The sequence below is a fragment of the Trichechus manatus genome, unplaced genomic scaffold (genome assembly GCF_000243295.1).
Source record: "Trichechus manatus latirostris isolate Lorelei unplaced genomic scaffold, TriManLat1.0 scaffold00016, whole genome shotgun sequence".
NCBI classification, from domain to species: Eukaryota; Metazoa; Chordata; class Mammalia; order Sirenia; family Trichechidae; genus Trichechus; species Trichechus manatus.
Genome location: NW_004443952.1, coordinates 3,693,782 through 3,720,495, shown reverse-complemented (window position 1 = coordinate 3,720,495; position 26,714 = coordinate 3,693,782). Strand labels below are relative to the sequence as shown.

At 40.0% G+C, this 26,714-nt stretch overlaps 1 protein-coding gene across 2 annotated transcripts; it reads left to right on the top strand.

Moving 5' to 3' along the window:
• Positions 1 to 7,973: 7,973 nt before the first annotated feature.
• TLR4 (toll like receptor 4) lies at positions 7,974 to 26,341 on the top strand. Of its 2 annotated transcripts, XM_023727355.1 has the most exons (4): positions 7,974 to 8,260; positions 18,694 to 18,860; positions 22,756 to 25,022; positions 25,555 to 26,341. In XM_023727355.1, exons 1-3 carry the CDS (start codon positions 8,168 to 8,170, stop codon positions 24,995 to 24,997), a joined length of 2,502 nt encoding a protein of 833 aa, XP_023583123.1. In that variant the 5' UTR covers positions 7,974 to 8,167; the 3' UTR covers positions 24,998 to 25,022; positions 25,555 to 26,341. The 2 variants fall into 2 exon arrangements, with proteins under 2 accessions (XP_023583123.1, XP_004372178.2); XM_004372121.3 differs by having other exon boundaries at positions 7,975 to 8,260; positions 22,756 to 26,341.
• The last annotated feature ends 373 nt before the right edge of the window (positions 26,342 to 26,714 follow it).

The window sequence follows — 26,714 nt, the reverse complement described above, 5'->3', positions numbered from 1 at the left end:
TTTTGTCTGAAGGGGTTATGTTATGGATAATTCTTCAGTCTTTACTTTTAATTTATTTCACTTAACAAGTCTATTAATTTATTTTCCTTCTTTTCTTCCTTCCTTCAATTAATTGATTCTTACTACAGAGCAAAAGAAGCCCTGGTGGCATAGTGGTTAGGAGCTTGACTGCTAAGCAAAGGTCAGCTGTTTACATCCACCAGCCACTCCTTGGAAGTCCTATGAGGCAGTTCTTCTCTGTCCATTAGGGTTGCAATGAGTCAGAACTGACTCAATGGCACCTAACAACAACAACAGAGCGAAAGGAGCCCTGGTGGCACAATGGTTAAGCACTTGGCTGCTAACCAAAACATCGGTGGTTCTAACCTATTGGTGGCTCCACTGGGAAAAAAAACAAAACAAAAAACCTGGTGATCTGTTCCCATAAAGATTACAGATTACAGCCTAGGAAACCCTACTCTGTCCTACAGGATTGCTATGGGTCAAAACTGACTCAATAGCACACAGTAACAACAACAACAACAGAGCAAGTGCTGTGTAGATATCTTAGGCTGGGTTCTCTACAGAAACAAAACCAGTCAAGGGAGAGAGAGAGAGATTTTTATAAAGGAAATGGCTCATGTGGTTATGGAGGTTGGAAAGTCCCAAGTCCGTGGGTCAGGCTGGAGGCTTCTTTCGACTCACGTAGCTTCAGGGGCTGCCATACCCAAGATCCAGACCATGGAGGCTGATGAATCAGGAGATCAGCAGGCAAGCTGTTAGCTCAAGTCCCAAGAACCAGAGGTCAGATGAACAGAAGCCAGCTGCAGGATCCAGAGCAAGCAAAAGCCAGAGAGCCTTGCCAGAAAGTCTACCTATATTGGATAAAGGCCACACCCCCAAGGAAACTCCCTTTCAACTCACTGGCTACTCACAGCAGATCCCATCATGGAGGTGATCACATTATATCAGATCTCATCATGGAAGTGATTACATCATTATATGACTCAAAATACATCATAACTGCCAAACCACTGAGAATCATGGTCCAGCCAAGCTGACACACAACCTTAATGATCACAGTAGAATACATAGATATGCAAAGCAAGGCACTTATTCTGGGGAAGTTCAAGGTCCTTAGGGGTTATAAGCTGTGATAAAATTCCTTTCAATGCATATCAGTATTCATAAGGACCATGGCATATTTCTACAGAAATTCAGAGAAAAACAAATCACTTTGACTTGGTATGTGTAAGTGTGTGTGGCTGGGAGTAGAAAATGCTGATGAAAAAGTCAGAGAAGGCTCCATAGATGAGGTCAGCTTTGAGCTGAGTCCAGAGCTTTGGAGGACCCATTTGTTTCCAAACACTCTAGGTCACTATCTCCTTTCCATACTCCATTTCAGTAAGCCTAATTAAGGAAACTGTGAGTGCAATTACTGAAGAAAATGGACTGCAGGTGTTAAACTCTAACATACAAAGTAATAGGAGTTCCATCAGACATTTGCTTTGTATCTTGATAAGTCGTGGGACTCTCCAATTAACTAAAAGATATATTAGAAACTTAATCCAGAATAAACCATCTGTGAGCAGAAAAGTACCTTGGATGTTAACCTTCCACTAACCATGAGAAGTCCTCATCACATTTTACTACAGAAAACAACAATAAATCTTGCAATTGTCATAATCTTCACCTACTTTACTTCATTTTCTCCTTACTATAAGCATTATACAGAGACGGAAACTAGGGTTATCAATATTAAGTGATTTGAAGTGATAGGGCAAATATCAGAAGCAAGGACTCCCAATCTAATGCTTAGTCCTTGCATTTTGGTCATTACTCCACACCAAGTCACCAAGTCATTTGGGAAACATTCATTTTATATTTACCCTAAACGATTCCCTGTTTTGAGCTCTAGAAGAGTCTAAGATGAAAAAGAGATGTGGTTCCTTTGATGTAGCTCAGAAGGGTACAGTCAAGATAGAAACATATTGGTTCTTACCTCAAACTCAATTCCCTTTCCACAATGTCACATCAAATATTCCTCTCTTCCTTTCTCTCTTTCTGTCTCCCTCTCTCCATCTTCCTGATGCCTGGGCATCAACCTTCCAAGACTAAGGCATTAGGAAGAAACTTTTTTTTTCCTTCCTATTTTGACTTAAGGCAGGAAAGGAGGCAAATACTTATATAAGCACAAAATAAAAAATAACTGGCTGAAAAGTGTTTTGTCTTTACCATGTAAGTTGATGCACCTTTTTGTTTATTTTTATTAAGTTTGATTTTTTTCCACCTGATGATCATTCCACCACAAGGGCCTCTTTGTCCCACCCTCTTCTTCTCAGGATCTGTAGATTCCTCCTTCCTCCAATCATTAATAACACAAGGCACAACAGGAAATAACTAAGAATCTATACCGAAGTATGTGGTCAGTCGAATGCCTGGAATTTGGAAGGAAGAGAAGGGTTAAGGACCAAGGGTCTGTGCGGGTGGAAGAGAGCATATGAGGAACCGGGCTGTGGGACAAGCATCTCTCCAGTGCAAAGGATGGCTTATTAGTAGGGCTTTCACAAAGGTTAGGGGTGAAGCTGGGAACCCACAGAGGATCCATGAGATAAGTTAATTCCACTACGAATGACACTCCAAACCCCACACCACCCTTTAGATCTAATTATATATCTTGAACATCAAGTAAAGTATTCATTGGATACTTTCCTGTGTTCCATGTGTATCTGCCCAGTTTACATGTTCACCCATTATCCTCCTGATCTGATCACCTCCAGATTCCTGGATTCCTCCAGTGTAGAATATAGGAGAAAAACAACCACTTGTGGTATCAACCAGCTAGTTGACAAATAAGATTTACTTACTCATGTCCTTATCTCCTTCCTTCCAAAGGCAAGTGTCATGGCCTCAGATTACCTAAGCATGTGCTGTCCACAATGATGAGTTATAATGTGACCCACAAGTACAGCTCGGGTTTGCAAAAGGTATCAACTCAAAAATATTTTGTCATGGGTTGACTTCTAGAAAAAGGAGAAGCTATTCCTTTTAATCTCCTTTCTCTTTCTTGGAGGAAGTTGCTAAGAAGAGGAGAAATAACGTACTGACTGAACACTAGACAAAGGCCTGCTTTTATATATAATCTACTCATTATTTCATTCAAATAATATTTATTGATAACTTATTAAGTAACTTGGTTGTGACTAGGCATCAGGGCTACAACTTTGACTGTAACGGACATAATGTGTCCTGGTTTATGTTAAGCACTCAATACACATTTGGTAAATAGACAAATGAAAAATGAGACTCAACATTTATGTAAAGCTATAACATTTACAAAGTACACCCACACATATTATGTCCTTAACATTGAAATAATATCAATTAGGCCACAATATTGTTTGCAATGTATAATTAAGGAAACTCAGTGAAGTTAAATAACTCATACAATGAAATGATGATGCCCAGAATTACATAGGATAATTAATATTTTGAAATAATAGCACTCTGCATTACTTCACACTTCTCTGGAGTCTGAATGGACAAGCAGGATTTGCTGGCAATTGGAAGGAGTAGGGAGAGATAAGAAGGTGGGAAAAGCCTCTTGGCCATAATGAAACTGGCTCTGCCTCAGATTCATGAGTAAAAGAGGCAAAGAAGATTTTTATATTACAGGAAAAAGTACAGTACTTACTGCAACAAGAACTTTTATCCTAATACATTTTATCTGACTCTGACCTCTGTGTTGCTTAAACTGGAGCCTTGGTACCGATAGGGAATAGAAAGAAGGAGTAAAATGCAAGAGAAGTCTCAGGATAATCAATGGACATCTTATAAGAGAGTCAAATTATTCAATACGGAAAGGTGGCAACCACTGCAAAATGCTAGCTACATATTAAAAAAGAGTTCAGATATATCGTTCATTGATTCATTTACCAACTATTTATGCACTCAGTAAACGTGAACACTGGACAAAGCCTCTGACCTCATGAAGTTTACATTCTACTGGGAGAGACAGACAGTACAGAGATAGAAAATACAAATTAATTACAAAACAATAGCATGGGAAATGTCACAGGCATTTAAGACTGAGAGGAGAAGGCTTTGCTTAGGGCTCTTTGCCCTGAGAACCCCTGTGGAGAGCACTCACTTGCTTCTGGTACTAGGTGCATGTGGGAGGAAAATACTGAGGTGTACAGAGAAGTACTTCATGTGAAGACCCAGCCTTAGATACAGGAATTGGGTCACCTGGAGCATATGCTTAAAAGCACCATTTTCCATACCATACACCACAGCAGTGTTGATCCATGGTGTGTTAATGGATACTGTTAATGGATACAGTCCGAGGATAAAAGAGCTACATAAGTCAAAAAAGTTGAGAAATACTGAGTACTCCACCTCCCTTTGTAGATACAAAATACACACCAGACTAGCAAATTTTCTAAAGTGTGCTTAGGAAATAAATCTTTTGCTTCTGTTGTTTAACTCACTGCTTCCTTGAATTACTTGAACATAAGCTTTTTTTATTCTCTTAGTGACAAAAGTGTACTTCATTGGATCTCACACTGATTGTAAAATGCACCACTTTCTTTGCCACTAAGAAAGAAAAAAAAATTCTCCAAATTATGATTGTAATATATGAATTACTGTACATGGATTAATTGTTATTTATCAGTGTCAGTTTGAGACACATACTGATTTCAGAGGTGTTAACATGTGAAACTTAGAATCAGTGGATGGAATTGGGGTTGGTTTTTGCATACACCAAACTAAAGGGGTCTTTCTTGTCTAAGCCAAGCTGTACTGTGATTGCTCATTGTGATTATTTTCTTTTAATCACCATGAAATGGAAATTACAGAATTCCAAGGTCATGGCACAGATAGCCCACTGATCACCAACGTTTTGTGTTCCCCTTCCATAATATAGAATTGGTGCTGCAAAATGGTGCCCACCAGTGTCTCTGTGTGTCTGTGTGTGTGCTTGAGTGTGTCCTCGTGTGACAGAGTTTTGGGTAGGGGCAGAAGGCTTGAGGCTTAGGCTATAGCGAGTCCTTGCAAATGGATGTGGTCATAAAACAAGTTTCGGCCAATGGGATTGGAACAAAGGTGATATGTGTCATTTCTGAGCAGAAGTAGTTAAGTGTCTGGGTGTTTTCCTCATGTACTTTTCACATGTCTTAGAAAATCTGGAGGCAATATATTGAATATGACAGCATAATAAGACAGAAGCAATCTGAAGCCATGAGTCATCCTTAGAATACGCCCAATCAGGAATATCTTTATTGAATTCTTAGTGAGCAAGAAATAAACTTTTTACTGTGTTAAGCTATGAAATTTGGAGTTTGATTTAGGAATTATTCTAATCTAGCCCTGGTGGTGCAGTGGCTGAGAGCTACGACTGCTAACCAAAAGATCGGCAGTTTGAATCCACCAGCCGCGCCTTAGAAACCCTATGGGGTAGTTCTTCTCTGTCCTATAGGGTGGCTATGAGTCGGAATCGACTCGACTCAACAACAATGGGTTTTATTTATTTATTTATTTTTTGGTAGCACAGGCCATACAGTTTTGTTGTTTCTTTACTTCTTACTGAATATAGTGCCTACCAAATAATACAGAACATTTTTTCCAGGTGTCTAGTGAATATGAGATTCCTCCATTGACTGAATGATTATGGACCCTGAGTTGGACCTTGCTTGTCATAAAATAGATGGAAAACCAAGTGGCTTCCCAGGCCTTCTGACTGAGTCTCTACTATGTTGCTCAAGGTATGATTATTACTCTACTGCAGTGGAAGTTCTAGGTCCATGACAATGAATTATTACCACTCTCTTACCTCATCCCAACACCGTAGGAATGGTAGGTTCATAACGGGAAGGAAATAAGATTTGATAACCAAGAGGTTTAAAGATTATCTTTTATATTTGATATGTAAGTTGTGTTCTGGAAGAGGTACACCGAACTTAGATATCTTTGATTAAGGTCGGTAGATGACCTTCATTTCCCATGAAAAGAAAACATCTTTACAAGGCACTATCAGGCATTCTCAAGTCACAAAATTTCCCAGGGAGGTTTCTATAAAACACATGTATTAACAACTCATGAAACACAGCTTGGGGAATGTCTAGGGATCTTCTTGGACCCTTTTTCTTAGCTTCATCTTGACCATTAAGGGTTTCCTCTCAAATGGTGGGAGGAAAGGGCATTTGCCCCTTACGTGCTTCTGTTACTCTATTCACTTAAACTCTGTGTCCTAATAATGGGGTCTAGTTATGCTTGCTCTTGAATAACAAACATGCTTGTTTCTCCTTCAGAGCTGAACCATGTCTGTGTCTGTGTGTGTGGTGGTTGTGGTGGTAGGAGCAGGGGGTATAAAGGCCAGGAAGCTCGAGGCCTACGCAATACACAGCCTCAGAATATTTTTAACAGAACATGAGATAATCATATTTGTATTTTAGAAAATTGCTTTGATTGCAGGATGAAGAATGAACTGGAAGAGATGAGGCACAGGAAGAGACAAATCTGGGCCCTGGGATGCCATTAAGAGTATATGTACTAGTCCAGCCCATGAAATACGTTCAATAGTAATAGTAATAGACATGAAGTATGACATTAGAAAGATTTTATAAATAAAATCTCTAGGATATAGTTTAAAGTTTGATGTAAAAAAAATGATGAAGTTAGAAGAGTAAAGTCAAAGAGATTTCCATCTTGGATGACTATGTGGAGGTGAAATGTCATTAACTCTCTAGGGTACTAAACTTTATTGAGTACCTACTATGTGCTAGGCACTGCTCTAAGAGATATACATAAACAGCCTCAATTAATCCTCAACGCAAAGTTTTGACAGGGAGACTATTTGTAAGTTAATTTTACAGATGTGTTGGAGGAAACTCATATACAGTTACGAGATCGAATTCAGTCTCAGTCCATTCCAACATGCTCCTTCACAACTTAGCATTAGAGATGCTGGAGTTGAGGCACCTGCAAGATATCTCAGTAAAAATATCTAGGACACACTACCATAATACCCACGTTTGAAATTATGTCCTTATTCAGCAAATACATTGCACTTGCTACATCCCAGGTATGAGCTTCACAAATAGCAGCTCATTTAATCTCATAGCAATATTAAACCCATTGCCATCAAGTCAATTCCGACTCATAGCGAAACTATAGGGCAGAGTAGGACTGCCCCACAGGGTTTCCGAAGAGTGGCTGGGGGATTCAAACTGCAACCTTTTGGTTAGCAGCCAAGCTCTTAACCACTGCACAACCAGAGATCCATAGCAATACTATGAAGTATGTATTATTATTATCCTCATTTTATCCACATTCTTAATCATCTTAACAGCTACCATTTATGAAATATAACAATGAACCATGCACTAGGCGAGGGATTTTATGCAAGCTAACTTAATTCAATTATACAAGAAAACTTTTATCATCTCCATAAGGCTCGGTGGTTTGTGTAAACTAGCTAATGTCATATGGCTTTCTTTGTAACATTTTCTAAGTGTGAACCCTGTTATTATTAAGCACTATTATCCCCGTTTCACAGACCAGAGATTAAGGCTCAGTAGGTTAGGTGACCCAATTAGTGTCACATGGCCATAAAGTCACTGAGTCTGGATTTGGATTTTAGTACATTTGATTCTGAATTCCAAGTGTTTTGAAATATGCCTGTTCTTTTCAAAGAATGTTCCACTGGAGCTTTATTTTTAAAATCATTTTCAGAAATTTGAACTTCTACACATTTCATGGGAGAGTAAATTTTGACTACTAGAACAAAGTTTGTAAACCACTGTCCTAGATAGTTATGCGGACTATTTGACCACAGTCTGATTATTTTCCTAAGTTTACCAAGCCCAGAGGTCAGATGACTTCCTGGGATAGAAGCCAGCTTCCTTTTGCTGTTACTCCAGCCACTGCTCTGCATACTTTTTCTTCTTCTCCTTCTGACTTCCCGTCTGTGACAGGGTAGATAAATATTAGAGAAACAAAAGTCCAGAATGCTAAGGCTGCCACTCTCACTTCCTCTTGCACCTTGCCCAGCTCTGCTTTGAGTACAATAATTTCTGTGGGGCACCAAGCTGCGGAGAGAAGCCACTGGTGCCTCAGAGCTGCCTGGTCAGGCTACTACAGCCTGTCATGCTTTCAAAGGGCCACTGCTGGTCACAGAAATGCTGGGATGATGCCCTTTTCACACCTTGCTGGGACTCTGATACCAGCCATGACTTTCCTTTCCTACCTGAGACCCGAGAGCTGGGAGCCCTGCGTAGAGGTAAGTGGTTGGGGTCAGCTCTTCTGTGAGCTTTGCCTTGCTTCCGGAAAAACTGCTGTCTGCCCTGTACTTCCCACTGTGTGCCCTGGTTAATTTATTTTGCAAAAGGAGTCAATTACTGTAAAGACCTGAGGAACTACAGGGACCAAATCATTGCTATAGGGAACAGGCAGTGGATGGGGCCGTGTCACACTTAGGACTTTAACTGCTAGTAAGGGCTTTAGGTCAGGAGGATCTGGTTAAGATCACTCTTCCATGACTTGCTGACTGTGTGACATTGAGCAAGTTATTAAACCTCTGTGGGACTAGTTTTCATATCTTTAAAATAATTGCGATAATACCTCCTTCAAAAGAGAGTAGTAAGAAGGCTGCTTCAGTGTCGTTCCTTCTTGCTGGTGGTTTGTACACTCAGGTTTAAGCAGTTACTCTGCCTCTTTCAGTCGCAGGAAGAAGGTATCTTTTTTTTGTTTGTTTGTTTCTCAACAGAAAGAATTTGCAAAGTGTATTTCACACTTCTGCAACCACTCGTACAGTTCCCATTCAAAGGATGAATAAATGAAAGAGAATGGAAAAGAGAGAGAGAGATAGTGATGAGAGAGAGAGAGGAAAAAAGAGAGAGATGTAGAATGTCAGCTAATGCAGCAGTGGTTTTCTTTGTGAAGCACCAGGCAGCTGGTTTGCGATCTCCTTCATGATGGATCTCTCTTGGTTTTCCCCCACATCGACTGGCAGTTGCTTTGGAAGCCCATAGCAGAACTTAACAGTCAAGAGAGCATTCTGGAATTTAAGGTGAAGCAGGGTCAGAAAGTTAGAAACAGAGAGAGCCAGAGTCCTGAAGTTGAGGACATGGGAGAAAACAGCATCCTTTAATGTGTAACACAGGCTAATTCATCATCTCAGATCCCTCTTCTTCCCCCATTCTCTGCCCACAACCCTATTCCTCATGACCCTTTCTGTATCCTTCATGCTGTTAGGTTAATGGAGGTAGATTTCCCAGTCAGGGTTATTCCAGGGTAAACCCACAGCCACCCTTAGCTCCTCCCTTTCCTCTTGATCCATATTCTTTCAGTCCCTAAAGCCTGTCTCCTTCCTTGCTCATCCTCTCTGTGCCCCCCAGGTGCAGGCCTTCAGCTCAGCTGGTCTTGACTCTTGGATAGTGACTGGATTCCTGATGCCATAGTCTTCTTCCTTTAATCTATTCTCCATTTTTTGTTAGTTGCTTATTGTTTTTTCTAAGGCTTGGATCTAACAAATTATTCTTCTCTTTAAAAACTTTCAATAACTCTCCATTCTCATTAACACAGTTTCCTACCACAGGGCCTTTGCAATGACTCTTCCCTCTACTTGGAATACTTTTCCCCTACATCTATTCAATGACAAAGATATATAATTTTACATTTTCTTATGGTCATATTAAAAAGGTAAAAAAGAAACTGGTGAGATTAATCTTTTTTTTTTTTTTATTATACTCTAGGTGAAAGTTTACAGAGCAAATTAATTTCTCATTCAACAATTTACACACAAATTGTTTTGTGACATTGGCTGCAATCTCCGTGATGTGTGAATACTATCCCCTTCTCTACCCCAGGTTCCCAGTTTTCATTCATCCAGTTTTCCTATCCCTTCCTGCCTTCTCATCTTTGCTTCTGGTCTCATTTACATGGTTGAGTTAAGAAGCATGTTCCTCAGTTGTGTTATTGTTTTATAGACCTGTGTAATCTTTGGCTGAAAGGTGAACTTCAGGAGTGACTTCAGTTCTGAGTTAAAAGGGTATCTGGAAGCCATAGTCTCAGGGTTTTTCCAGTCTCTGTCGGACCAGTAAGTCTGGTCTTTTTTTGTGAATTTGAATTTTGTTCTACATTTTTCTCCCCCTCTGTCTGGGACCCTCTACTATGATCCCTGTCAGAGCAGTCAGTGGTGGTAGCCAAGCACCATTTAGTTGTTCTGGGATCAGGCTGCTGGAGGCTGTGATACTTGTGGTCCATTAGTCCTTTTGGACTAACACTTCTCATGTGTCTTTGGTTTTCTTCATTCTGCTTTGCTCTGGATGGGATGGGACCAGTAAATGTATCTTAGATGGCCGCTTGCAAGCTTTTAAGACCCCAAACACTACTCACCAAAGTGGGATGTAGAACATTTTCTTTATGTACTATGTTATGCCAATTGACCTAGATGTCCTCCGAAATCATAGTCCCCAGCCCTCAGCCCAGTTACTCAGTCCCTCAGAGTGTTTCTATGTGTCTATAGTTTCTATGATTTTGCCTTGGTCACATTGTGCTTACTTCCTCTATAATGTGTACTGTCTTTCACTTCACCAAAGTTAAAACTTACCTACTATCTAGTTAGTGACTTCTCCTCCCCACTGCTCCCTGGTAACCATCAAAGATCGTTTCTTTCTGCATGTAAATCTTTTCTTCAGTTTTTATAATAGTGGTCTCATACAGTATTTGTCCTTTTGTGTTTGATTTATTTCACTCAGTATAATGCCCTCCAGATTCATCTATGTTGTGAGATGTTTCCCTGATTCATCATTATTCTTTATCATTGCATAGTATTTCATTGTGTGTGTGTACCATAGTTTGTTTATCCATTCATCTGTCGATAGGCACGTAGGTTGTTTCCATCTTTTTGCTACTGTGAATAATGCAGCAATGAACGTAGATGTGCATGTCTATTCATGTGAAGGCTCTTATTTCTCTAGGATGTATTCCTAGGAGTGAGATTGCTGGCTCATATGATATTTCTATTTCTAGCTTTTTAAGGAAGTGCCATAGAGTTTTCCATAGTGGTTGTACCATTTTACATTCCCACCAGCAATGTATAAGAGTTCCAATCACTCCACAACCTCTCCGATATTTGTTATTTTCTGTTTTTTTTTTTTTTGATTATGCCAGTAATGTCAGGGTATGATGGTATCTCATTATAGTTTCAATCTGCATTTCTCTAATGGCTAATGATCGGGAGCATTTCCTCCTATGTTTGCTAGCTGCCTGAATGTCGTTTTTGGTGAAGTGTCTGTTAATAGGTTTTGTCCATTTTTTGATAGGATTATTTGTCTTTTTATTGTTACTGTGTTGTACTATCTTATAGATTTTAGAGGTTAGACCCTTGCTGGATATAAATTTTTTCCCCAGTGTGTAGGTTCTCTTTTTACTCTTTTAGTGAAGTCTTTTGATGAGCATATATATGTAATTTTTAGGATAACTCAGTTATCTAGTTTCTCTTCTGGTGTTTGTGTATTGTTAGTTATGGTTTGTATCCTATTTATGCCGTATATTATGGCCCCTAGCATTGTCCCTATTTTTTTCTTCCATGATCTTTATCATTTAAGTTTTTATATTTTGGTCTTTGATCCATTTTGAATTAGTTTTTGTGTATGGTGTAAGTTATGGGTCCTGTTGCATTTTTTTACAGATAGGCATCCAATTTTGCCAGCACCATTTGTTAAAAAGACTGTCTTTTTCCCATTTAATGGACTTTGGGTCTTTGTTAAAGATCAGCTGACTGTGCGTAGATAAATTTACATCTGGATTCTCAGTTCTGTTCTATTAGTCTATGTGTCTTTCGTTGTACTAGTACCAGGCTGTTTTGACTACTGTAGCTATATAGTAGGTTCTGAGATCAGGTAGTGTGAGGCCTCCTACATCATTGTTCTTCTTCTTCAATAATGCTTTACTTATCTGGGGCCTTTATCCTTTCCATATAAAGTTAATGATTAGTTTTTCTATCTTGTTAAAGAATGTTGTTGGAATTTGAATCTGAGTTGCATTGTATCTGTAGATAGCTTTGGGTAGGATTGACATTTGTACAATGTTGAGTCTTCCTATCCATGAGCATGATATGTTTTTCCATTTATGTAGGTCTCTTGGATTCTTGCAGTAGTGTTTTGTAGTTTTCTTTGTATAGGTAACTTTACATTCTCTGATTAGATTTATTCCTCAGTAATTTATTTTATTAGGTGCTATTATAAATGGTATCATTTTCCTGATTTCCTTTTTGTAGTTCTCTTTTTTTGATGTATAGGAATCCAACTGATTTTTGTATGTTGATCTTGTATCCTGCTACTCTGCTGAATCTCCAGCAATTTTCTTTTGGAATCTTTAGAGTTCTCTATGTATAGTATCATATCGTCTGCAAATAGGGATGATTTTACTTCTTCCTTAGCAATTCTGATGCCCTTTATTTCTTTATCTTGCCTTATTGCTCTAGCTAGGACTTCTAGCACAATGTTAAATAGGAGTGGTGATAAAGGGCATCCTTGTCTTGTTCCTGCTTTCAGCCTCTCTCCATCGAGATGAGTTGGCTGTTGGTTTTGTATAGATGCCTTTTATTATGTTGAGAAAATTTCCTTCTATTCCTATTTTATTGAGAGTTTTTTATCAGGAATGGGTGTTGGATTATATCAAATACCTTTTCTGCATAGATGGAGATGATTATGTGATTCTTTTCTTTTGTTCTATTTATGTGCTGGATTATGTTGATTGATTTACTAATGTTGAACCTTGCATACCTGGTATGAATTCCACTTGGTCATGGTGCATTATTATTTTGATATGATACTGAATTCTATTGGCTAGGATTTTGTTGAGAATTTTTGCATCTGCATTCATGAGATTGCTCTGTAATTTTCTTTTTTTGTGATGTGCTTGCCTGGCTTTGGTATCAGGTTTGCGCCAGCTTCACAGAATGAATTGGGGAGTATCCCTTCCTTTTCTATGCTATGAAATAGTTTGAGTAGTACTGGTGTGAGCTCTTCTCTGAATTTTTAGTAGAATTCTCCAGTGAAACCATCTGGGCCAGGGCTTTTTTTTTTTTTTTGTGGTTGTAAGTTTTTTTTTTTTTTTTTATTACCTTTTCAATTTCTTCTCTTATTATGGGTCTATTCAGATTTTCTACCTCAGTTTGTGTTAGTTTAGGAAGGTAGTGTGTTCCTAGAAATTTTTCTATTTCCCCTAAGTTTTAAAATTTATCGGAGTATGGTTTTTCATACTACTCTGTTACGAACCTTTTTATTTCAGTTGGGTCTGTTGTAATGTCTCCCATTTCATTTCTTATTGGGGCTATTTTCTTCTCTCCTGTTTTTCTTTTGTCATTTTGGCCAGTAGTTTGTTGATTTCGTTGATCTTTTCAAAACACCAACTTTTGGTTTTGTTGATTCTATTGTTTTTTCTGTTCTCTATTTCATTTATTTCTGCTCTGATATTTATTATTTCCTTTCTTCTGGTGGCTGTGGGCTTCTTTTGCTGTTCTACTTGTTTGAGTTGTAGGGCTAATTTTTAATTTTGTCTCTTTCTTCTTTTCTGATGTATGCATTTGTTGCTAAAAGTTGACCTCTGAGCACTGCCTTTGCTGTGTCCCAAAGGTTTTGGTATGAGATGTTTTCATTCTCATTTGATTCTAGGAATTTTTTTAAAATCTCATCTTTGATTTCCTCTATTACTCAGTGGTTTTTAAGGAAGGTTTATTCAGTTTCCAAGTTTTTATTTTTCCCTTGTTCTTCCTGTTATTTTATTTCTACTTTCATGGCCTTGTGATCAGAGAAGATGCTTTGTATTATTTCTATGTTTTGGATTTTATTGAGGGTTGCTTTGTGGCCTAAAATATGATCTATTCTGGAGAATGTTCCATGTGCATTAGAAAATAATGTATACTTTGCTGCTGTTGCATGGAGTGTTCCATATATGTCTCTGAAGTCAAGTTGACAGATTGTGGCTTTAGATCTTCTGTATCTCTGTTTTTTCTGTATGTTCTATCCTTCACTGACAGTGGTATGTTGAAGTCTCCTGCTATTATTGTGTAACTGTCTATTTCTCTTTCCCATGCCGTTAGAATTTGATTTATGTATTTTGGAGCCCTGCCATTGGTTATGTAGACATTTATTAAGGTTATGTTGTCTTGATGGATTGTCTCTTTAATCATTGTATAATATCCTTCCTTGGCTTTTATGGTGGATTTTGCCTTAAAGTCTGTTTTAACTGAGATTAGCATTGCTACTCCTACTCTTTTTTGGTTGCTGTTTGCTTGATATATTTTTTCCATCTTTTGATTTTTAATATTTTATGTCTTAGTGTGTAAAGCATGTCTCTTGTAGACAGCATATTGATGGGTCATGTTTTTTATGCATTCTTTCATGCTCTGTCTCTTTATGGATACATTTAGGCCTTTTACATTCAATGTGATTATCAATAGCTGTGAGTTTATTGCTGTCATTTTGTTGTGATTTTTTATTTTTATTTTTTTGTGGTGCTGATGTTTTCTTTGTTCCTCTTACTTTCCTCTGCTGAGTTCGTTTGTGGAATTTCTTTTCATTTCTTTAATTATTATAGATTTTGTGTTTACTGAGTCTTTACGTTTCTCTTCTTTTTTATTTTGATGAATAGGTTTGTTAACTATCTTCGTGGTTATGCTGAAATTTGCACTTATCTTCCTAAGTTTAAACAAGTCATTTATTACTTGATATTGCCTTGATTTACTCTTCATTACAAAATTCTATACCTACACCATTTATTCCCCCTTTTATTGTTTTGATGTCATCATTTACAGATTAACATCTCTGGTTTCCTGTTTTAAATCTTTTAGTTTTGTTGTATTATTGAGAGTTCTTTACCTAGGCTGGTATCTGGCTGATGCTGTCCTTTGTCCCAGCCTCAAGTTGTCTGATGTTGTTGGTTCTCTAACCAAAGGACTCCCTTTAATTGTTTCAGTAAGTTTGGTTTGGTTTTTACATATTCCCTTAATTTCTGTTTATCTGGAAATGTCCTAATTTTGCCATCATATTTGAGAGTTTTGTAGGATATATCATTCTTGGTTGGCAGTTTTTTTTCCTTTCAAGGTTTTATATGTCATCCCATTGCCTTCTTGCCTGCATGGTTTTTGCTGAGTAATCAAACCTTTGTCTTATTGTTTCCCCTTTGTAAGTGACTTTTCTTTTTTTTCGAGCTGCTCTCAGGATTCTTTCTTTGTCTTTAGATTTTGGCAAATGTCATTATGATATGTCTTGGTGACTTTCTTTTGGGGTCTATCCTGTATGGAGTTTATTGAGTTTCTTGAATGGTCATCTTTTCATCTTTCATGATATTAGGGACGTTTTCTACCAGCAAATCGTCAGCAATCTTCTCTGTGTTTTCCATTTTCTCCCCCTGTTCTGAAACTCTGATCACATGAAAATTTTTGCTCTTGATTATGTCCCACATAATTATTAGGGTTTCTTCATTCTTTTCTCGGATTTTTCCTCAAACAGTGTGGTGTCCATGGATCTGTCTTCAATCTTGCTGATTCTGTCTTACGTTGTTTCATATTTGCTTGTAAAACCTTCTATTGAGTTTTCCATTTCTGAAATTTTGTTTTTTATCTTTTGGATTTCTAGTTGCGGTTTTTGTATGATTTCTAATTGTTTGTTTATTTTTACATCTTATTCTTTTGTTATTTTCCTGAATTCTTCTATTGCTTTGTCTGCGTTTTCTTGGATTTTGGCTATATTTTCATTGGTTTTGTCTGTGTTTTCCATGATTTTGTCTATTTTTTCCTTGTTTTGTCTGTGTTTTCCTTAATCTCTTTCCTAATCTCTTAGAGAGCCATAAATATTAATCTTTTGAATTCCATATCAAGTAGTTCCACTGCCTTTTCTACCAGAAGGTCATCTGATTATTTTGGTCACCTGTTGGAGCAATCTTGTCCTGCTTTTTTATATGTTTTGATATTGTCTGCTGTCTCTGAGACATTCAGATATTATTTTCCTTATGTATTGTGTGTTTGCTTTGTCCTGCTTTTTTTTTTTTGATATGTCTGGTTGGGTGGGCCAGGCGTGCTTTGTTGCTTTCTTGTCTGTGGGCATGATAGCTCTCACCACTTTGTCTGGATGGGCAAGGCAGGTTGCTTGGCTGTGATGCAGCAGGGTGAGGCTGGTGAGTAGGGAGGGCATGGAGCCAGGATGCTCAGCTTCTGGGCATCTGTACAGGGCCAGTGGGAAGGCAGGGATATGTGGCTGGGTTGCTAGGCTGTGGCACAATAGGATCAGACTGTAGGGGAGAGAGCGGCAAGGAGCCTGGTCATCCATCTGCAGCACAGTGGGGTGGAGCTGGCAGGGGAGAGGGGCACGGGACTGTTGCTTGGCTGTGGTGCAGTGCGCTAGAGCCAGTGGGGGAGGGAGAGGCATGGGGTTGGGTCTCTCAGCTGCAGTGCAGTGAGGCAGAGATGGTGGAGTGGGAGGGGGCATGAGGCCAGGTTGCTCAATTGTAGGGCAGTGAGGTAGGGCTAGTGGAGAGGGATGGGCATGAGCCAAGATGCTCAGTGTGGGATAACAGGGCACAGCTGGCTGGGAGGGAGGGGAGGTCAGCATAGGCCTGCGTCTTTTGGCTGCAGTGCAGTGGAATGGAGGTGGCAGGGAGGAAGGCACACAGGCTGGGGTGTTCAGCTGTGGGGCAGTGGGGTGGAGCCGGCAGGCAGTTAGGGGCATGAGCACAGGGCCGAGTTGCCTGACTACAGTGCCGTGGCTCAGAGTCAGAGTAGAGGGAAAGGGCATGGGTCTGGGTCATTCCACTGTGATGCAGCCAGACTGGTTAGCAGGGAGGGAAGTATGCAGATCTGGGTCATTCAGCTGCAGTGTAGTGAGGTGTGGCTGATAGGAAGAGGGAGGTGGGAGGAGGGGTGAAGAGGGGGTGAACGAATCTAGAAGGTGTGGGGTTTGTACTATGGTCCCCAGCAGTCTGGGCTGCTTGGGTGGGGTGGTTCTTGACACCACTCACCAGAAGGGTGGGGGTTGTCAGAGCATGCTCCTCTGGTTACTGCGTGAGAGTGTAAGGGCAGTTCCTTGAGCTGCAGCTGACAAACAGGACCTTGCTTTGCTCTGTGTGTGTCCGCACCACTCCTCTATCTTCTGTTGGAAGTTCCATGAAGATGCCTTTATGTACTCTTGGTGTGCGGTTTTTGGCTTTATGTCAAGATGGTTGTGCTGCGTCATGCCAGTCTGCAAAGAACCTTCACTCCGTATCTTTACTTGTTTGCTGTTTTCGATCAATTTCTTCTTCTCAGTGGCTTCTGATTTAATACTTCATCCTTTCATTTAAAGTTCAGGGTTCCAGGATTGATGTCTGTATCTGTTTCACTTGTTTTTTTGGGTCTTTGTTGCAGAGGGATGGCTTGGTGTGTTTGACAAGTACGCCATCTCTGCTCCGTCCCTGGTGAGATTAATCTTGACAATATTTTTACTTAACCCAATTATTCAAAAAATTTCAAAAGGTAATGCGTATTAAAAATTATTAATGAGATGTTTTACAACATTTTTTTGGTATTAAATCTTTAAAATCTAGTATATAGTTTACATTTACAGAACAAGTTAGTTTAAATAATCCACATCTCTGGTGCCCAATAGCCACGTGTAGCTACTTCCTACTGTGTTGGACTAAGTAGGCCTAGATATTTTCATGGCTTAATTCATCCTTCACTTCATTCAGATCTCTGTTTAAACATCACCTCCTCAGGAAAGTCTTCCTCATTGCCCCATGTAATAGAACTTCCCAGCCCCCTATATTTGTCTTTAGTCTTCTTATGCTGCTTTATTTTTTTCCATAGCACTTCATTATTTATTTTTATTTTTTCATTGTCTGAGTTCCCCTCGGGAATAGAATATGTAAGAGGTAAGGGCCATTGCTGGTTTTATTTATCACCATATTCCTAGTGCCTGGCACGTAGTGGTGGCTCAATTGTATGTGAGGTGCCTCCTGATCTGGCTCTGGCTACCCATCTGGTTTAGGCTCCACTACTCATGTCACTTGCCAGAAAATCTGAATTATTTTTCTACCCCTTCCATGCTCATGTTGTTCTCTTTTTATGAAATATCCGTCTTCCTCTTTCTGTGTATCCAGATCTTACCCTCATTCAAGACCCACCTTAAAATCTCCTCCCTCTAGGAAGCCTTCTAAGACTTCTGCATCCAGATCCTGACCTTTCTGGAACATATTTCCCAAACCTTTTTTATGACTCTTTCAGATAGTGTTAGTTGTGTTTCTATCTTAACTATTATTCTGGACTGTGAGCTCATGGAAATCTGAAGTTTACAGAAAATTAAAAACAAAGAAAAAACCTCTTGCCCCAAATTGCAAGGAAGAGCTAGGATGAAACTCAGAGCTTTCAGCCTCCAAAGCCTCAGCCCTTCATCACTTGACTCCATTTCCTCTTGTTAAATGTTGCCATAGTTAGAGTAGAGATTAGAACATGAGTATATAGTAGTTGCTCTTTTCTTCGTAATCTAGAGTAGGATGTTTAACAGGTATGAAGTGAGTGTGTATAAATGAATGGGGATGAAAGAAGGTTGACTGGCCCCTGTGCTCATACTAGAGACACTCTAGACACTATTCTAGGAGGAGGAGAGTTGGAATGCTGGTCCTTACGAATACATGCAGCAAGACACTGCATCTAATGTGTGATCTTTGCAGGTGGTTCCTAACATTTCTTACCAATGCATGGAGGTGAATCTCTACAAAATACCCGACAACATCCCCTCATCAGCCAAGAATCTGGACCTGAGCTTTAATCCCCTGAGGCATTTAGGCAGCCATAGCTTCTCCAACTTTCCAGAACTGCGTGTGCTGGATTTATCCAGGTAATGAATGAGCTTTTACACAATTCCTGAGGTGAGATGTTCATTGTCCTATCACATCATTTTTGGGCCAGAAAGCCTGGTTGGTAGAGTCTCAATCACCATTCATTTATTTAACATATTTACTACTTGCTATGAGCTACAGTGAGCTATGGCTGCTAACCAAAATGTCGGCAGTTCAAATCTACCAGCCACTCCTTGCAAACCCTACGGGGCAGTTCTACTCTGTCCTATAGGGTTGCTATGAGTTAGAATCAACTCGATGGCCACAGGTTTGGTTCTGAGTTTTATATAATCTTAGGCAAGCCACCTCCCTTCTCCAGGTCTCAATTTCTTCATCTATGAAATAGGCAGCTTAGTGAGATGGTTTCTAAGGACAATTCTACCTTTGGATTTTTTTTTAAGTCAGTGTCTTAGTTATCTAGTGCTGCTATAACAGAAATACCACAAGTGGATGGCTTTAACAAAGATAAATTTATTCTCTCACAGTCTAGGAAGCTAGAAGTCTGAATTCATTGTACCAGCTTCAGGGGAAGACTTTCTCTCTCTGTCAGCTCTAGGGAAGGTCCTTGTCATCAGTATTCCCCAGTCGAGGAGCTTCTCAGCACAGGGACCCCCAGGTCCAAAGCACACACTATTCTCTTGGCTCTTGTTTCTCGGTGGTATGAGGTCCCCATGTCTCTCTGCTCATTTCTCTCTTTTATATTCCAAAAGAGATTGACTTAAGACACAACCTAATCTTGTAGATTGAGTCCTGCCTCATTAACATAACTGCTGCTAATCCAACTTCATTAACATCATAGAGGTAGGATTTATAACACATAGGAAAATCACATCAGGTGACAAAATGGTGGACAATCATACAATATTGGGAATCATAGACTAGCCAGGTTAACACACATTTTTGGGGGGACATAATTCAATCCATAACATTCCACCCTTTGGCCCCCAAAATTCATGTCATTGCCACATGTAAAACACACTCATCCATCATATCATACCAAAAGTCTTAGATCAACTCCAAATTCAAAATCCAAAAATTCCTCTTCACTTATGAAATCTAGAATACAAATTATCTGCTTCCAAAGTACAATAGTGGAATGGGCACAAGCTAGACATTTCCATTACAAATGGGAGAAATTGGAGGGAAAGAAGGGGTAACAGGCACCAAGCAAGTCAGCAGAACACATTACATTAGCCCTCAAGGCTTGAAAATAATCATCTGTTCTCTGAGACCATTTACACAATGGCTCTGCCCTCCAGACTCTTAGGTATCAGCCCTGGCCTTCAGTTCTGCCTTCCTGGCCCACTGGAACGGCAACACTGCTCCTTCATATTTGGGTGCCCCAATTCTCCTAGTCCATCTGAGTGGCGACTCCATCCTTTGAGACCCCAGAGGTTGTGGTCCTACCCTTTGAGACTGGGGCAGCTCTGCTTTCTGTGTTCCTTGTCCCTTCAGCTTCTGCTTCCTGGTTCTTTGGCCTCTTGGCCCTTTGGTCCTCACCACCCATGTCTTCCCTGCTTGGGCAGGTGTTCCAAATCTCTTTATCTCTACAGATAAGTGATCGGGGGCACCCCACTCTGCCAGGGAGCCTCCTGCACAAAGGCACTCAGCCTTCTTGCTCGGTGGGTTGGCTCCAGTGCTGTCTCATGCTGATCTGCTGGTTCTGCTGCTGCCGTTTCTCTGCTGCTGCCATTTCTCTGCTCCTGCTTCTCACCATCTGCGCCATCTCCATTGTAACAGTTCTCCTCACTTCCTTCTGTGTCTTCACCAAAACTGTCTTTGATGTCCATAATTCTACCAACAGTCTCCTCAGGGCAATCTAGGCTTTTACTGTTAGGCACTTTAAGACACTTCCAGCCACTACCCATTCAGTTTCAAAACCACTTCCACATTTTAGGTATTTGTTAGAGCAACACCCTACTCTCTCAGTACCAAATTCTTAGTTATCTAGTGCTGCTATAACAGAAATACCACAAGTGGATGGCTTTAACAAAGAGAAATTTATTCTCTCACAGACTAGGAAGCTAAAAGTGTGAATTCAGGGTGCCAGTTCCAGAGGAAGGCCTTCTCTCTCTGTTGGCTCTGGGGGAAGGTCTTTGTCATGAATCTTCCCTGGTCAAGGAGCTTCTCAGTGCAGGGACCTAGGGTCCAAATGACACGTTATTCTCTTGGCTCTTGTTTCTTGGTGGTATGAGGTCCCTGTGTCTTTCTGCTTGCCTCTCTTTTATATCTCAAAAGAGATTGACTTAAGACACAACCTAATCTTATAGATTGAGTCCTGTCTCTTTAACATAACTGCCACTAATCCTACTTCATTAACATCATGGAGGTAGGATTTACAACACATAGGAAAATCACATCAGGTGTCAAAATTGTGGACAATCACACAATACTGAGAATCGTTACTAGCCAAATTGACACACATTTTTGGGGGGATACAATTTAGTCCATAATAGTCAGGATAGAAAATTGACTTAAACTCTCATCAACAGATATTTCTTGACCACTAGCTATATATTGTACACTCTGATATAAAACAAGAATATATTGATATGTAACATACCACCCCCTCTATTAAGGAGGGCATATCTACTTGAGGGGACCCTGTTTTTTGTTTTTGTTCTAAATATATTTTCCAATCCTAACATTCCATATTATGTTATAATTCTACACCCCATCTGCATTCATTTTCTAGGGCTGCCAGGACAAAATGCCACAAACTGGGTGGCTTATAAGAACAGAATTTTATTTTCTCATAGTTCTGGAGAGTAGTTCTGGAGACTAGAAGTTCAAATCAACATGTAGGTCAATCCATGCTCCTTCTAAAGTCTTTGGGGGAAGACCTTTTCTTGTCTCTCCCAGCTTCTGGAAGCCCCAGACATTCCTTGGTTTATAGATTCATGTTCCCAAGGTCATCCTTCCCCTGTCTTTCTGTGTCTCTTATCCTCTTTTATCAGGCACTACTCAGATTAGATTAGGATCTACCCTACTCCAGTATTACCTCATATTGACAACATCTTCAAAGACCCTATTTTCAAATAACATTGCATTCACTGATAAAAGTGCTTAGGACTTCAACATATCCTTTTGGGGGACACAATTCAATCCATAGCACTCCATGTATCATGATTGCACCTACTTCAGGACTTTTGTATCTGTTGTTCACATTGCCTTCTTTTCTTGTTAACACTTACTCATCTTTCATATTTCAACTTAAGTGTTCTCAGAGAAGCCTGCTTTAATCCTCCTAGTCTGGGTCAGTTTCCTTGATATAAAATTTCATAGCACACTTTCCGTTTTATTTTTCCCCAACAAAACTCACTCATATCATGTATTACTAACATTTACCTGTGATAAGGACACCATTCAAATATCTAGCTATCTTCAGAAATTTTCATAAACATTAAAGGTATCTGCAACACTTGTAATTTTTTATATCTTTGAAATTGACCTTCATCAGTCATTTATCATGCCTGACAACTAACAACTATCTCCATCATCTGTATGAATCAGATGTATATTCACAATTATTTGTGGTAGGAAATGGATAAATTTGATCTTAAATAATATTACATACTATACTAGCCACACAGTTGTCATGTACCCCAATCATTACTCTTTAACTGAATTTCTTCTAATGGCTTTCCTCTCTGCTAAACATGTGTGCCAAGTATAATAAAAAAGAGTGCATCAGTGTGGCCAGTGTGACAATATTGGATCCATGGGAACTTCTGGTTTGTACATGCCATCATTTGCCCTCCTTGATATCTTTACCAGGACACAACAGTATAGCAAGTCATATCCTATGAAGAACTGGATAACTGGTATTGTTATTCCAATTTGGGTTTTTATTCAGCAGAAGTATTGCATAATCTGTATCTCTCTTCCATGTAGGTGTGAAATTCAGACAATTGAAGATAATGCATATCAGGGACTAAACCATCTCTTCACCTTGAAATTGACGGGAAACCCTATTCAGCATTTAGCCTTGGGAGCCTTCGCTGGACTATCAAGTTTGCAGAAGCTGGTGGCTGTGGAGATAAACCTAACCTCCCTAGAGGACTTCCCCATTGGACATCTTAAAACTTTGAAGGAGCTTAACGTAGCTCACAATTCTATCCATTCCTTTAAATTACCTGAATATTTTTCTAACCTGACCAACCTGGAACACTTGGACCTTTCCAATAACCGGATCCAAAATATTTATCATAAAGACTTGCAGATTCTACATCAAATTCCTCTACTCAGTCTCTCTTTAGACCTGTCCCTGAACATGATAGACTTTATCCAACCAGGAGCCTTCAAAGGAATTAGGCTTCATAAACTGACTTTGAGAAGTAATTTTGATAAAATGAATGTAATGAAAACGTGTATTCAAGCTCTGGCTGGTTTAGAAGTCCATCAGCTGGTCCTGGGAGAATTTAAAAATGAAAGGAACTTGGACAGGTTTGACAAATCTGCCCTGGAGGGACTATGCAATTTGACCATTGAAGAATTCCAGATAGCATACTTGGAAGACTTCTCATCGAATGATATTGGTGTATTTAATTGCTTGGCAAATGTTTCTGCAGTTTCTCTGGTGGATCTGTGGCTAAACAAGTTAGAAAGTCTTCCTAAAGATTTCAGATGGCAATCCTTAGAATTGGTTAACTGTAGATTTGAACAATTTCCCGCATTGGCACTCCCCTCTCTGAAAACGTTTGTTTTAACGGCCAATAGAGATAGTAAGACTGTTGTAGATTTTGAACTACCAAGCCTTGAGTTTCTAGATCTCAGTGGAAATGGTTTGAATTTCAGAAGCTGCTGTTCTCATTCTGATTTTGGGACAACCAGGCTGAAGTATCTAGATATGAGCTTCAATAATATTATTGTCATGGGTTCAAACTTCCTGGGCTTGGAACAACTAGAACATCTGGATTTCCGAAGTTCCACCTTGAAACAGGCCAATGATTTTTCAATATTCCTATCACTCACAAAACTACTTTACCTTGACATTTCTCACACCCATACTCGAGTCGTCTTCCACGGCATCTTTCATGGCTTGTACAGCCTCAAAGTCTTGAAAATGGCTGGCAATTCTTTTCGGGACAACTTCCTTCCAGCTATCTTCACAGACCTGACTAACTTGACTTTCTTGGACCTCTCTCATTGCAAAGTAGAACAGGTGTCCCAGGGAGCTTTTGACTCACTCCTCAGACTTCAGGTGATAAATATGAGTTACAACAACCTCCTGTTGTTGGATATACTTCCCTTTAAATATCTCCACTCCCTTCAGGTTCTGGACTATAGTTTCAATCATATAGTGGCCCCCAAGGTACAAAAACTACAGCATCTTCCAAGTAACCTAACTCTCTTAAATCTTACCCAGAATGACTTTGCTTGTGTTTGCGAGCACCAGAGTTTCCTGCAGTGGGTCAAGGACCAGAGGTGGCTCTTGGTGGAAGTTGAACAAATGATGTGTGCGACACCTTTAGATATGCAGGGCATGCCTGTGCTGAGTTTTAGGAATACCACCTGTCAGATGAACAAGATCATCATCAGTGTGTCAGTTCTCAGTGTGCTCGTCGTATCTCTGACAGTAGTTTTGGTCTATAAGTTCTATTTCCATCTGATGCTTCTTGCAGGATGCAAAAGGTTCGGTGGTGATGAATGCACCTATGATGCCTTTGTTATCTACTCTAGCCAGGATGAGGACTGGGTGAGGAATGAGCTGGTAAAGAACCTGGAAGAGGGAGTACCCCCCTTTCAGCTCTGCCTTCACTACAGAGACTTTATCCCTGGTGTAGCCATCGCCGCCAACATCATCCAGGAAGGTTTCCACAAAAGCCGGAAGGTTATTGTCGTGGTATCTCAGCACTTCATCCAGAGCCGCTGGTGTATCTTTGAGTATGAGATTGCCCAGACCTGGCAGTTTCTGAGCAGTCGCGCTGGCATCATCTTCATCATCCTGCAGAAGGTGGAGAAGTCCCTGCTCCGGCAGCAGATGGAGCTGTACCGCCTTCTCAACAGGAACACCTACCTGGAGTGGGAGGACAGTGTCCTGGGGAAGCACATCTTCTGGAGACGACTCAGAAAAGCCCTGCTAGCTGGTAAACCACAGAGTCCAGAAGGAGCAGCAGATGCAGAGAACAACTAGCTTAAAGCAACAACTCCCACCTGAGGTGAAGAAACTCCTGTGACACTTTCCCACCCAGCTGAGCTCAACACTTATTCAGCTAGCACTCCCGCCAACTCCTGCAAAAAACAAAACACTGCCATTGAGGTGATTCTGGCTCATAGTGACCCTATAGGACAGAGTAGCACTGCCCCACAGGGTTTCCAAGGATGTAAATCTTTACAGAAGCAGACTGCCACATCTTTTGTCCACATTCAGCTAACAAGCATATTAAATGCTGCAACATACCAGTCGCTGTTCTAAGCGCCGATGACTCAGTGGTGTGCAAGATAACACACACAGGCTGCTCATCTCATGGAGCTTACAGTGCAGAGGGAATAGCTACCAGTGTTAAAACACAGAGCCTTCTAGACTGGTGTTTTAGGCAACTCAACTAAGGAGTCCATGACAGATAATTTCAACTCAACTCAGCCCACCAAATCAACTTAGAACTAAGAGTGAAAGCAGAAAAGAACACTATTCTTTTCCTGAGCATTTGAATAGAAACTACCTCATGTATTATGTTTTGTTGTTGTTAGCTCCTGTTGAGTCAACCCTCAACTCATGGTGACCCCAAGTGCTACAGATCAGAACTGCTCTATAGGGTTTTCTTGGCTGTAATCTTTACAGAAGCAGTGCACCAGGCCTTTCTTCCATGGAGCAGGTGAGTGGGCTCGAACCAACAACCCTTAGGTTAGCAGCCGATTGAAAACTGCTTACGCCCCCCAGGCTCATAACATATTTAAGCCACCTTAAAACAAAACATTTTTGGTGGTTTCAATGGAAACTTTTCCCTTTTCTACCGAATGCAGTTTAAATTCTACTTGATGATTCCAAAGGCACCTGATTCAGGATCTTCCTTCCACTTCAAGGCAGTTTTCTTCCAAAGGTAGAACTCTTGTAACTAATTCCTGAGGAATTACAAACACTCACAAATTTACGAACATCCTAGTCATTCCTTAGCACGTTGTATTTATTAATTTAAAATCTGGTATATATTTTGTCTTTATTAATCCCGTTCTCATTTTTTATATCTTCTCTACACTCCCATATCATAAATAAGGCTGTTGGGGATGTGCTGGAAATATCTATATTTAACCATGATTTTTTTAAGCAAATATAAAAAATACACTGTCACTTTCTGTCATTCAATGTCATTCAAAAGCTGTACACCGGTAAAAAGTTGAATTTACAAAAATTGTGTGATAAGTATATTTACAACAATGCCAAAAAATAAAATAAAAAAGAGAGAGAGAGTAGCTGTTGAGGCTGCTTATGTACAACCAAACACCTCATGGGATTTGGTTCCTCAGTTTGGAGAGTCAGGGTCATGGTTTCATGGAATATCCCAGTTAATTCGCCTGTTGTTAGGAGCTGTCAAGTCAGTACAACAGAATGAAACACTGTCTGGGTCTGAGCCGTCCTCACAATCCTTGCTATGTTTGAGCTCATTGTTGCAGCCACTGTGTCAATCCATCTCGTTGAGGGTCTTCCTCTTTTTTGCTGACCCTTTACTTTACCAAGCATGAAGTCCTTCTCTAGGGACTGTTCCCTCCTGACAACATGTCCAAAGTACATGAGACAAAGTCTCACCATCCTCCCTTCTAAGGAGCATTCTGGCTGTACTTCTTCCAAGACAGATTTGTTCATTCTTCTGGCAGTCCATGGTATATTCAATATTCTTTGCCAACACCATAAT